The sequence below is a fragment of the Asterias amurensis genome, chromosome 5 (genome assembly GCF_032118995.1).
Source record: "Asterias amurensis chromosome 5, ASM3211899v1".
Classification (NCBI taxonomy): Eukaryota; Metazoa; Echinodermata; class Asteroidea; order Forcipulatida; family Asteriidae; genus Asterias; species Asterias amurensis.
In genome coordinates, this window is record NC_092652.1 from 25,571,530 (window position 1) to 25,585,727 (window position 14,198).

The window sequence follows — 14,198 nt, forward strand, 5'->3', positions numbered from 1 at the left end:
TAAAAAATACAAATTGATGCCTGCTAACAATAGAATTGGTAAAGATAAACAGATAATTTAGTCAGAAAATTTAGTCAGAAAACTTACTGATTATGTAGTTATACATTTGGTTTGTGGTAACACCGCGTGTGTATCTACTTGCCAGGTAGAGTTCTTTTCTTAGAGAACTGTCTTTCTTTATTTTACTACCGCGGAGTAGATTTATCGGATGTTCGGGAGACTTCTCAGTTCTGAAAAGAATTGTCCTACTTTTTAACTACTCCCCGGGCGGAAGGTATAGAAAATTGGCTGGGACTACTAATTTAGCTTATAGGAGCGTAATTAACTGCACTATCGCGGAGTCAGTTCTTGGATTGTTTCTTTCCAGAACAGAGAAGTCTCCCGAACATCCGATAAATCTACTCCGCGTTAGTAGAATAAAGCAAGACAGTTCGCCAAGAACAAACTCTACCTGGCAAGTAGATACACACATGGTGTTACCACAAACCACATTTATCTTGATACCTCACCATGCAATGCCTCAAATCCTATAGATTATGAAGTTCATACTAGAAATAGTTTTTCTGTTGAGTAATTCCCTATGAAATGAAGAGAAAACTGTAAACCTATTAAAAAAAAAAAAAAAACAGTTGAATAATGCTCAACTCCTGCGAAATATTCGCAGCGAAAATGGAGCTATGACGTTAAAAATCATGTAGCATTCACATTCGCAGGAAGTATGAACCGGGTTGTACATGGTGTCACTGCAAGCCTTACTTACTAAATTTGGTTATCAGTATTTACCTTTGACCTTTCAGTCCTTACCTTTGAACTGCCTATGTTGAACAGACACGCTACCCAGGGATACAGTAGCACTCATATCCCATGGTCTCATACGGACTTGAGTACCCAGAGCTTGGATAGCAACAGATATAAGAGGTTTCTCTTCACCAGAGCATCGCTGGGACAAGTTTAGACCCACCTGATATTCACAAAAAAACAAATACACAGTGGAACAGTTTATGCGATACAACAACCTATGCAAGATCATGATGCAGAAGACTGTCGAGGGAGGACACCAATAAGCCTTTGTTAAGTTTGGCGGACGTGATAGGAGTGTACTGTTTGGATTAGGTTTATACACACAAATTTACCCAAACCTTATAGCATTGTGTCTGCCATACACTGTATCTCAATACGGCTTATGAAAGAGTTGGTTCGACATTGTGTAAGAATAGACTAACATTAAAATGCCAGAAGTCCTGGTGCAGGCCGTAGACATTTTATTAGCACTCAGGTCTCCCCAATGACAATAGCAGTTAAGCGAAATGTATCATACTTTTAAATAGGGATATGACTTTTTTACTTATTAATATCAATTCTTTCAAACAGTCAAGTTGTTAGCGTACAAGTTGTTAAAATGTAGAAGGTTGTTATTTGTTTAATTATGATTAGGAAAATTAAAATAAGGAAAATGTTTTTATATTCGCTTAGATTGAGCTGACATACCTTCTTGAGTTCAAACTGGAGCTCAAGGCTGGTTCGTTGTGTGTCTGCAAGACTCTCCTCCCCAGCCTTGACAACCTCCTTCCCGACAGGAGCCGTGATGGGTTTGTCTGCCGGCAAGAGTGGATCTCTCTACATGAGCAACAATAACAGACAAAAACATGATGTAAAAACCCCCAATAAAACAGCTTCATGGCAAATGTTGGCAGAAACTTCGAAGTCCCTCATTTTTTAAACCATGCCTTAACTTCCTGTTGAACAATAACTTTAACAAGCTTAAAAGTGTGTTCAATAGGTTAGAGTGAGTTAATTGGTTAAGGTTAGTCTCATGTCAGCTCAGTTCAGTAATGTCTCTCTAAACACAATTCGTTTTTCCAAGAGACAGACATCTTATAAATATGAAATCAAATGACAAGTCTCTAATTCCTTACATTAAAACTGTGTAAAGGGCCACTGTGTTTGATACCCTTGAAGTGTAATTTCAAGCGCCCAAATTAATTTAAACATGGATGTAGCTTGACAAACAAATGGCTGTAATACCCTCACCATGAACAAATTAAAATGATGGCTGGATTGTATACATGTAGATGAACACAAACCATTATTACATTTCAAAAGCAGTGTACAAAACATTGAAAAAGCTATCAAAAAGGTAAATATCCCAGTTTCACAAAGAGCTAACAAAAGAGCTCCCAACATTTGCATCTTGCAATCAGAGAGTTGTTTTTTTACAACAGTCAGGAAGATGTTTAGAATTACATTCAACAAAATAGGGACAAAGTTTCCATAGCCAGGAAGATTTTAAAGTTTCTTCATCATAACATGGGAAGATTGGTATATTTTCATGGAACTTTCTGCAGAACAGAGTCAGTGGCAGCTATAAAATGAACAATTTGAACGTAAGTTCAGTGGGATCAGGAAACAAACACAACCATCAAACAATGTTAAACTTCAATAAAATGTACATGGAAATATTTCATTATTTTAACAAAGGAACAAAATGTCATTTTTATGGTTTGTAAATAAGGAAACACTGTTAAATGTGAAATATCAACAAAACATTTATTAAAATCTCAGTTGGTTTCAATTCTCTTCATTAAATTCAATAGATCTAATAATGCCTTGGCCAAAGCAATACACCATTTGCGAGTTAGATTTGAATAACGTCTTGTACAACTACTTGCTTTGTCTAAAGTTACCACTTCAATTTAAATTCCTCAGACTATAGAGACAGTTGCTATGCCACATAATTCAGGGCACCTCCAGATGAGCAAACTCTGGTACCATCTTGAATAGACTCATTAGGAATGTCCTTATATCAATTCCGATACAAAGATGAAAGATGGAGAACTAACTCACAAATTTGTTAGTGACGTTTCACCACTACACTAGTGGCTTCATTGCAATTCATTACAGCTGGTTTTCTCCTTTAATAATCAGAATTATTTTTCATCCATATACAGGAATTGGTAAAATGAACATCTTTACTGACACTGTGATACAACTGTGCCATACACATTCATTCAGAATTAAGTTTGGGTGTTCGCCAACTCTTAAGTAAATACGCACTAGACAGCTTTACCAGAATCAAGTGACATAGCACGTCTTATTGTCTGAGGAATTCAAGCTGTTTCAAGTTAGTTTGAAAATAACTTTCGTTATCACACATCCTTTATTTTCTTTAAAAATCCTGAGCCCAATTTCATAAAGTCACTCAGCGGCTAACCAAAATTAAACGCTAAGCAGCAATCAGCATTGAACCAGCCAAACACATGAGTTATCCAATAGGATTCTGGCTTTCAACCCGAATCTGCTTAGCAATAATTTGTCGTACTCAGCAGCCTCACGACCTTAAGAGCTTTGTAAAAATTTGAGACTTTTGTCAGCCCAAGGTATAAGCAGACTTGCCAGGTAAAATAATTTCTCTCTAAATAATAGAAAAATACAGTATGTCTGCTGCCACTTATAGTGATAAAAAGGCTCAGGACAATCCAGGCAAGAGTCAACATAAATCTCAAATGCTGTAGGTTTTACTAATTGTTCTTGTCATGATACAAAGATGTTAAATGTTATTGCTTTATTTCTTTCCGAAACTGATTTTTTTTTTGTTATGCCTTTCATGGTTACTGTGCCAGTGTATATGAATTATACACTCTGGTTGGAGCTTATTTTGAGAAGTTATTACACTGTAGTCTGTTTTTCTAATATTCACCATTTTATGGAGACTGAGGCAAAAACAAAAAGGGAAAAATAAAAGGTTGCCATAGGTAGATATTAATAATGTAACTAAAAGAAAACAAAACTTTAAGCAATGTTTTGTTTTTATAGCGTTGCTTCTTTTAAGATCTTTTGGGAAATGTTTTTAATCAAAGTGGATTAAAATAGGCACCCCTCACTTTTTTGTGTGTGAATATGTTATCATTTAGGCTACACGTGTAGAAGCAAGTAGGTGAACTATTTTTGTATTATTTGTGCCTGAAATTGTTTTTCATTCATAGCTTCAGCAGTCGTTGTGAAATTTGTATATCTAAAATGAATCGCTGACGTTAGTTCTTTTGATAAATGCATTTAAAACCCCTCTGTTCATGACAAGAATAAATACTACTGAAGAGATATTGGTGTTATATTTTACAAGGGTTAATTTGCAAGAGAAATAAGCAGCAAAGTACCAGCCAAAGAGTAAGGATTGAATGGATATCACTGGTTTACACTCTTGTCATAGGAATGATTGGAATCAATGACTGCCAAAAAGTGCACCGTTTTCAAGTTCTTTTGGTCAAGTCATCGTGGGTGGGTTCGAATCTCGGACATGATGCGGTCTTGAGCAACATCCTTAACATCAATGCTTCTCTTCAAACAGGGGTATAAATGGGTGTCTGCGAGGGTAGAGGTTGATGTTGTGTTTGAAAAAGTCTTGGAGTATCACAACAGCCCGGGGCTGCTACACTCCCTAGGGAGCTGAAAAAGATATCAGGAAAGTTACAGGGCACTGATGTAAATTGCATTGGTATTTTAGTGTAAAGAGGGCTATACATGTATAAGAACTAGGTATTGTGTGTGTGGAATGCCATAGATGAACGCATTAGATCTAAGCGGTCCGTGAGTCTTTTTAAGTCTGCTTTCAAACGTGACATTATCTCCCATTATGTATCCTAGCTTCCCATCCTATGTAATTGAACCACATCTATCTCTTCAATACTTGTATTATTTATTTTCAGCTTAAACTGTTCTGCCATCTTGTCGCTTCTATTACGAATTCGTTGTATCATGTATTATGTTCATCTGTCCTTTTCGTCTGTTTGTCTGTCTGTCTGTCTGTCTGTCTGTCTGGTTGTCTCGTTTTCTTGTCTGTCTGGCTGTTTTTTACAAGCTTATGCTTACCAAAACGGCCCCGTACGCTATTTATTTATTCATGTTTACTCTTACTTATAGAAATGTTTTGCTTTACTCCGTAATAAATGTAACTGTTGTTATTCTTTTATGAGAGTATTGAAATAATTGTATTCTTGAATTGAGTTAGTTATTATTGTCATCATTAGTTGTTTTAGTTTATGGAAAAAATGAATAATAAAGGCAAAGAGGGGATCTCTAGTAACGTTTGTTGCCAACTTAAGTTTGAACTATCGAGACTACAGTTTGAACTATCGAGACTACAGTTTGAACTATCGAGACTATCGAAATTACAAACACTAAATTTGGCCGAGGATGAATGAAATCCAGTGAATTTGATTCACACATATTTTGAACAAGAAAAAGCATGACGAACCACTGCCGAGCCAGCACTGTTAATGCTAATTAGATAAACCTAATTATTTAGTAGGGTTATGTCTCAGCGTGTTAGAAATAAAACCAGCACCGCATGATCAGCAACAAACTTATCTGCAATTGTGACCTGACCTCCCAAACCAGTCTGAAAGTCGCAACAGTCGACGTTCCATCAACACATAGAACACTTCATGAAGTTGAAGGAACAAACACCACTATGAAATTCTAGTTTTTAATATTTTTTTAAAAAGATTCCATACTTTCACAGAATCAAAAGATTTGCAGCAAAACCAAACAGATTATACAGTATGCCCTCTGTTGCCCCTGGCCTTGGCCTTGGTGCCCCTTCAAAAGTTTCCCACAGGCTTCATGATTTTGCAACGAAAGTGCCCTTCGCAAAATGAAAATGGCCTAGGTCTTTTTTTGGACAGACCACACCTCATGGTGATGGTGTCAAACTTTTCCTTACAGACATGTCACACCAGGAAAATTTTGTCAGCAACATAGAGGCAACCAATTAAACTGTATGCAAAAGAAAAAACTTTGGCAGCACAGCCGTCAATTTCACAAAACTCTTCCTAACTTAATACTAATCTTAGGACTTGGGACGAGTCACAACCCTACAATGTAGCAATGCAGTAAATTGCCTGACATCCTCTTAAGATCTAGCAAACATGGATGGCTCTGTATGTCGTACATGTATTCTTTCAAACCCCCAAATAACTCTGAATGATTTCCTTCATAAATCTGTTATAAGGGAAGTCAGGTCACAACCGTTAAATGGTTAAAAAAAAAAAAGTGAGCGTTATGGTGTCAGGCCAAAATGCAATCAAGTGGAACAGAAAAGAGATGATTAGAAACAAAAAAAAACACAAATGGATATCCATTCGTTGAGCTAGTATTGACTCTTGCCTGGTCAAAATAGATCTCGCTGGCTGAAAAATACTCGTCAGAGTCGGAGCTATCATTTGGTTGTTCAAGACTTACTACAGATAGAGAGCCATCGATGGCTACACCCAGGGACTGATCGGAGGATACAAACAGCTTGTCCTGTATAACAATGGGGAGGTTACAGACAGTACACATATTGCAATGGCAGATCTCTGGGAATGTGGCAAATTCTAAATTAGTAATTTCGCAATTTTAGGTTAATTTCTTTCAAATCCTCTACTTTTTAAAAAAATATAAAATAAATAGTCCAGCATCATGTATATAGGTTGAACAAGACGCTGGACTTAAAGATTGCGGTCTAAATAATAAATCCAAAAGGTATCTGAAAATGTGGCAAATTGCAATCTAGCATTTTTGCAATTTCGGGGAAATTTTTATCACACCTTTTTCTTTTTAAACAATAAATAATCCAGCGTCATGTACATAGGCTGAACAAGACGCTGGATTTCAGTGTGAATGTGAAAATGCAATAGCTGCCTCATATCAGACTTTAAGACACAAGATACAGCGACAGACATAATGGATAAATTCCCTGCATCTCAAAAGTCCACCATAGTCTGCACACAACTATCGGTCAATAATAGTTTGGCTTTTTTTTACCTCATTGAGGGCGCTTCCACAAATCTATGCAAATGCTACTATATTCAACTTACGGTTTAATGATCAACAAAAACAGTTACTCGGAAGCTCCATGCTACAACCTAACCTATTACCGTTCTAGAGCAACAAGTCTAAAATAAAGCTCCTACCACTGTCTACAGAGTAGCAATGATTCCACAATGTGAAAACACAGGCTTATGTTGAAGTTAATACCAGGGATTAGGTCTGCAGGCAGGTGATGGGATTTTGCCTAAGATAATACAAACATGGAATGGAACTTGGCACCCAGTCAGAATATGTCACAAGAAAACGATTTGTCTGTAGGGCCACGGCAGATTGTCCAAACATCCTTCTCATGATGTACCCTAACAGCGTGCTTAATTAAATTCCATGCTTTTACCATCAAAGGCACAAGAGACTGTGCAAGTCTTGCGCGTAGTTTCCTTCACAAGTTTCCAAAGGGACCAAAATAATCACCAAAAAATTCCAATATGTGCGAGAATTTCCCCTATCTCCCCCACTATCTGTCAAACACCAAAACCTCTTCCATCAACCTTCTTAACAGTAACTCAACCTATACACCACAATGAATGCAAACTCTCAAGATGGAAGATGTGTCTTACCCTTGAGAACTTCTCCTCAGGTTCTTTGCTTGACTCGGGGATCGGAATACTCAGAGCCAGTTTCAGAAGCTCTTGAAGTTTGTAGTCGGACACGTCCACAGTCACATCGGGCAGCTCTCCTGTTATCTTAATCCTGGGTTGGGTGTAATCAATGTTGGGTTTTATTGTTGACAATTTAACTGTTAAAAATTAACACTTTTAAGTGTTAATTTTTAACAAGGTTTGAAAACCTTTTCTTGACATTTTTGTCCTAAATAATGCTCTGTTCCTGTCGAGAGATGAACGATTGGATAAATTTGTTTCCATTTCAACAACAAATATTTAATAAAGTTTGGGGTCGAACAAAGACAAATTGACTAGCGCGGGACTTGTGTCAATGACATCCAAATAAATTTGGAGTCGATCTTCCAACTGAGCTATCTAGCCCTATGTTCGCAATATCTCTATTCTGTCAATATCTTTGTTTGATGGTGCCGGGTCAGATGCCATTCAACCAGTAACTGTCGTGTAAATGGTTTTAGAGTGCTAGATAGTAGCATTTGAGGAATATCTTTCTGAGGATGCGCACATCTACGAGAACAATGAGCTTACTCTGCCGCCACCCATTGATCAGAAAAGTCTCCCATTGGCTAATATGCCCTTGCTAGATACTCTGTTGACACTATGATATTGCTTCTGAGAAGGCTAAATGTAACAGATGTTAATTTTTGCATCAGGGGATAAAGATTTTTCCCATTTCCAAAGAACTCAGGAAAGCACCAAGTATATACTGCTTAATACACATCGGTGTGAGAGTAAAACAAACAAATTATAAGACTTAAACTTACTGGGCGAGTCTAGAGTCTTCCACAAAGCATTTATGAAGTCCAACCTTGAGATCCAGTGGCTGCAATAGATGAAGAGGTGACCCTCCAAGCTTCCTGGCTTCACCCCAGTCATCACCTGATACAAAGAACATACAGTAAAGTTAATAACCAGAAGTCCCCTTGATCCACTGAGCAAAAGTAGTCGTCCCGGTTGATGTCATACATGTACCTTCAGCCCAAGTAGTAGTTTAATAAGCAGGACAGCTCTTTGATACAAAGAACATACAGTGAAGTTAATAACCAGAAGTCCCCTTGATCCACAGAGCGAAAGTAGTCGTCCCGGCCGATGTCATACATGTACCTTCAGCCCAAGTAGTAGTTTAATAAGCAGGACAGCTCTTTGATACAAAGAACATACAGTGAAGTTAATAACCAGAAGTCCCCTTGATCCACTGAGCGAAAGCAGTAGTCCCGGCCAATGTGCACATGTACCTTCCGCCGAAGTAGTAGTTTAATAAGCAAGACAGCTCTTTGATACAAAGAACATACAGTGAAGTTAATAACAAGAAGTCCCCTCGATTCACTGAGCGAAAGCAGTAGTCCCGGCCGATGTCATACATGTACCTTCCGCTACCTAACGTGAAGTTAATAACGAGAAGTCCCCTCGATTCAATGAGTGAAAGTAGTTGTCGCGGGTGACTTCCTCCCTCCCACCCAAGTAGTAGCTATGAAGCAGGACAGTTCTTTTTAGAACTGAGAGGTCTCCTGAAATCCCAAAATCAACTCTAAGGGAGTAGAGAAGTCTCTTGATTGATTAATTTATTAATAGCAAGACCCGTTTTCAAATGAAAATAATGTATCCAGCAAGTAGATATACACATGGTGTTGCGGTCACACAACAAACTCCAACAGTAAATTTATGTTTAAAGTTATTTTATTTTATTTTTTTAAAGTTGAAATTGTCCCATTTTTTTAAACTTGATTTTTAATGTATTGAGGGAAGTGATGATGTATATATATTATATGACCAATAGGAGGGACTGACACAGGGAAGTAGAGATAATCGGATGCTAATTGACCAATCACATAAGTCGACACATGGACAGATGGAAGCACGAGTTGGTTACTCACCTGCAGCTGCCAGGATAACCTGTACTGATTGAAGCTCAATGTTGAACACATCATAAGCCTTCTTCATTAAATCATCCAAAGATTCATTCTGCACAGAAATATATTATTGTATTAGTATTTGTATTATTTTGTTTATAGTTAGGCGACGTTTGTGGTAGCACAGTGTGTAAATCTCTTTTGAGCAGTGTTGATTCTAAAAACAACCCTACTGAAAAGACTGATTATACCCCGAAACTCCGCAACTAATTTATTTATTTATTTATTTTAAATCTTGAGACATACAAGTTGTACAGGGGCTGTCAAGGTTAAAACAAAAGTATGAAAACTGTCATCAAAAGATGTGTAAAAACGTACCCCTGCCAACGATAAAAATATGATTATACCCCGTTGGAGTGACATGGCCGAGCGGATAAGAGGACCAAAATCATGCCCTGATGTTTCTGTTCTGGGTTTGAATCCCGGTCATGAAACTTGTGTCCTTGAGCAAGACACTTAACCATAAGCTCCTCTCCACCCAGGGGTAAATGGGTACCTGTGAGGGCAGAGATGGTTCTTGTGACTGATTAGCTTAGTGCGCTACATATTTGGGGCCAAAGGCTGTATAATCCACACAGTGCTAAGATGGTTTAAGGAATGATTTAAGGCCCAGTGACCAGGGGTAATAATGTTGAAGCGCCATGAGCGTCACTGCATGACGGATTGAGTGCTATATAAGAAGCCACTATTATTATTGTTATTATTATACTCATAACATGCAAAGTTTCAAATCTTACTTATTTGGTAAAAAAACACAACACTGTATGACAGGAAGGGCCCTGAAAATATCAGAAAATCAGAAAATCGGACTAAAGTAGTAAGAATATAATGCCTGATTATAAGAAATCTTGTTGATGTTTCTTACCTCTCGTCTAGGTTCTTCATGTCTTTCCTCGTTCACCGTGTTCAACTTGAGATTACCAAGATCAACTATCAAGGCACTACCAGTCCTAGATGGACACAAAGTAGGAAACAGTGGTGTCACCAAACAGGTTTTTTTCTCTTCGTTTCAACCCTTGCAGAGTCTTTCTCGAAGGTCTTTCCATTCTGCTAGGTAAGTAGTTTGAAACAGCAATTCTCTTTCTTATCATAAAAAAAAGTTTAATAATATTTATAATTCTTGCTCACCCATCATTGACTCCATTCTCTGGTATGATGATATAAGATGGTTTGAGATCGATACAGACATCTAAGATGCTCTTATTATCAACCAGATACTGCATGCCGGTGGACGACTGCACTGTGAACTCACCAAGGGACGATACCGCTGCCGAGGATAAACTAGTACAGAGAAAGAAAGCCAACAAGAGAGTGAAGAGTAGGGGTGAATTTGGGTACATCAATGTTAACATACGTTCAGGCCTTGAATTACATGCAGGCCACGCAGGCCATGACCTTCGATGCCCCTGGTCTCGGCCTTTGTGCCCCTTCAAAAGAATCCCATTGACTTTAAGATTATCCAAAGGAAGTGCCCTTCGCCCTTCGCTTAATGAAAATGGCATTGCCCTTTCTACGATGAAATTCCAGACATGCATGTTTGTGTAATAATAGGAACAAAAATAGGAGACTACCTGCATAGGAATAGATACGTCAGTTGGTACATAAGACTGCGGCATGTTAATCTGGAGGTCGTTGGTTCAAATCCCACTTAAGTAATTTTTTTCTCTGTTCAACACCAAACCAATAAAAAAATTCCCAATTTGGGACCGAGGACTTTACATCACATCTGAAGGATGGGACAAATTCAGGTGAACCATCAATCTCTTTTGATTTGGTACGTTTGTAGAATCACGGATCTCTACTGAGTAATATCAATAACAGTAACAACTTATTTTGATGTAGCGCTTCTTCTTTAATAGACACTTACTCATCCAGATGGATATCCTTGGGCGGCTCAAAGAACTTGGCAATCTGGTTGATGGTATTCTATGTGGAACAGACAAAGAAATACTGTCAAAGCTTGATTCGAAGACAATATTGAAAATGAAATGTTTGAATTTCATGTATTGAAAAAGTTAAAGCCACTCTCAGAATCGACATTGCGATGACACAAAAAAGGCGGCGATTGCCTTTCCAAGATGATGCTGCGCCTCAGCTAAGATAGTTGGGAACATATCACCTGCTGATTGTCTTTGACCCGAGTACAAATACGATGATGTTAAGACAATGAAATGTTTGAATTTCATGTATTGAAAAAGTTAAAGCCACTCTCAGAATCGACATTGCGATGACACAAAAAAGGCGGCGATTGCCTTTCCAAGATGATGCTGCGCCTCAGCTAAGATAGTTGGGAACATATCACCTGCTGATTGTCTTTGACCCGAGTACAAATACGATGATGTTAAGACAATAAGGGACTTTCGTGACACTTGGTGGCAGCAGACTCACCAGGTAAAATTCATTGTTCTCGGCAATGTACGCATGCTCAGAACTACATAAACAATGGAAACTTACCTGGTCTGCTGCCACCTAGCGTTCAAAAGTATCCTATTGGCATCAGCCGAAAAAAATTAAGTTGCAAGAATAGAAAAAATGAGTTCTGCATTAAATATGTATACTCACAGCATCATAAGCAATCTTGATGGGTCTAGTATTCAACCTAATCCTCTGATCAGCCTTGCCATCCGATGGGTTAACCTCCACCAACAGGCTGACTAACGCATATTGCTTGTCTGCTTCAAGGTTCTGTGACTCCACCAATTGAGGGATCTTGCCTTGTTCCAAGGGGGTGCCAAACACACTGAAGTCATCCAATTTCAAATCCAACCTGAATAAATGTAAAAGTAAAAAAAAAAAACTTGTTCAAAATCTCCCTTATTCACTGTAGGCTACCCAACCAGGCCTACTTCAATAGTTTCTCCACACCATGCCAACGAGGATGCCCACCATTGCGCTGGAAAGCTAAAGTCCATGAAGATGTCCGAATTCCACTTCGAGAGGAAGAGCAACTAGCTACAAACAGAATGGGGACGTTTTATCCAAGGAGGCCAACTTGTCCTAAGCAGCTAAGTAAGTCAATTCACTATTATAATGTAAAACAGTAGGTAAGCACAAAGTACATCTTGCTTAGCAGGAAAAGGTCACCAGCCAAAACGCTGTGTATTAGAAACTATTGGGAATGGTGTCCTGCTGGGAATTTTTGGTGAGCAAATACATTTTCTTAAACAGCTCAAGAACAAGAATTTTGGAAAATCATGACAACTTTAAAGTGAGTTTTAGTTAATTTAAAAAAAAAATTGTTCAAACCGAAATGAAAAAAAAAATATTATTATGAGAAATCGCTCAACATCACACAGCAGCTGAATGGCCACAACAAGGTGAGGGCTACACTTAATTGATTTAGACTGTTGACTAAAATAGATGTGAGCAGGGACACGTGGCCACATGAACATGTACACCTAGGGCTGAAACAGGGTTACCCCCTTTAAAGTCTATAAGGATGTAGGCATGGGTATCATCCACTAGGAGCCTGGCTGGTAGAGCAGAATGAACTACCATCCCAACCTTTTACTAAGCAAAAGCGCCTTGCTCAAGGGCACAAGTTTCATGACCAGGATTCAAACCCACACTCTACTGCTGACAACACCAGAGCTTGTGTCTGGGGAACTACAGACCGCTCGGCCACAACAAGCAACGGGACAAAACAGATTTGAAACGAGACTAATTCAGAGAAGTGTAAACCAACTACTATCTTACTTGATGGCCTCTGCAGATGGTCTCTGTTTGAAATCAGCAGTCAGATCAGTAACGGATAGATTAAGAAGCTGAGGGAGAGGGCGCTCTTCATCAAGAAGTTTGACGGTCGTGCTCTTCAGATTCATGTGGGCCTGGATCCCCACATACTGCAAAGAAGGATTCAAAATAGTTAAGCTGATATTTTATCTCCCAAGAAGATAGACAATTCTTAAAAGTGGTCTTTTTTATCACATAAAAAATTTTCTTGGTATGTCTGTCTTGTAATGCCATTTACCAAGGCCCAATTTCACGGCTCTGCATACCGCCGAGTTCTGTGCTGTGATCGCTATTCTTTACTTACAGGGCAATTGCACAATTTTTATACTGGATGTGTAAGTGAAAAATGCCTAGTAATGTGGACTACTCACAAGCAAAGATTCCGTGCTAACCTGTTCCTCAAAACAATTTTGGGATTCTTGTTCTTCAGTTCGTTGAGTGGATCAAAGGCAGGAAAGAACCGATCTATGAAGCTCCATCGCTTTATTCATTGTCCAATCACTGAGTTCACAGTAAGTTCAACACAAAAACTATAAATTGTACACAAGCTGCCACCATAAGGATAGCTGCACTTATAAAACAAACTACATTTATCTTCAGAGTGCTCGCATCTGGAATAAAACTACCTCAGCTGAAGTTTACACCATTTTTATCTTACATCTTTAGGGAATGTTGGGTCCACGCTCTTGTCGCTGTAGCCGATAGCACTGTACATCTTAGCTTTCTCTTCCTCTGACATTGCTTCTTGGAAACGACCTGGAGAGAAATAAGATGCTGCCAAGTCAATTTCAAGAAAAAACACAAAGTGACTTTCATTCATGTGTATCACAAGTCTGAGGAAACTTGTCAGCATGGGCGCCCTAACCCTAGCAGCCCAACCACAAATTTAGTCTTAAATTGTTGACTACAATAAAAAATAATATTTATAATAATAATTATGGCTTCTTATATAGCGCTCATATCCGTCACTCAGTGACGCTCAAGGATCCTCAACACTCAGTATTTTCCTTTTTGTGGAGCTACATTATTTAAGTATGAGACCTATTCCTTTACATAACACCATGTAGGA

At 38.4% G+C, this 14,198-nt stretch overlaps 1 protein-coding gene across 9 annotated transcripts in view; it reads right to left on the reverse strand.

Annotated features, from left to right (window-relative positions):
- Positions 1-14,198, reverse strand: part of LOC139936946 (intermembrane lipid transfer protein VPS13A-like) — an 88,524-nt gene that overhangs the window by 49,239 nt on the left and 25,087 nt on the right. For 6 of the 9 annotated variants that reach the window (XM_071931801.1, XM_071931808.1, XM_071931802.1 and 3 more), the window contains exons 13-24: positions 13,788-13,885; positions 13,094-13,239; positions 11,960-12,164; positions 11,265-11,323; positions 10,526-10,678; positions 10,263-10,347; positions 9,362-9,449; positions 8,252-8,366; positions 7,425-7,557; positions 6,163-6,300; positions 1,489-1,617; positions 805-961 (exon numbers count right to left, since the gene is read on the reverse strand). In XM_071931801.1, the coding sequence (XP_071787902.1) occupies positions 805-961; positions 1,489-1,617; positions 6,163-6,300; positions 7,425-7,557; positions 8,252-8,366; positions 9,362-9,449; positions 10,263-10,347; positions 10,526-10,678; positions 11,265-11,323; positions 11,960-12,164; positions 13,094-13,239; positions 13,788-13,885 (1,506 nt within the window). The remainder of the gene's footprint in view (positions 1-804; positions 962-1,488; positions 1,618-6,162; positions 6,301-7,424; positions 7,558-8,251; positions 8,367-9,361; positions 9,450-10,262; positions 10,348-10,525; positions 10,679-11,264; positions 11,324-11,959; positions 12,165-13,093; positions 13,240-13,787; positions 13,886-14,198) is intronic. The other 3 variants (XM_071931807.1, XM_071931805.1, XM_071931806.1) reach the window with 2 other exon arrangements.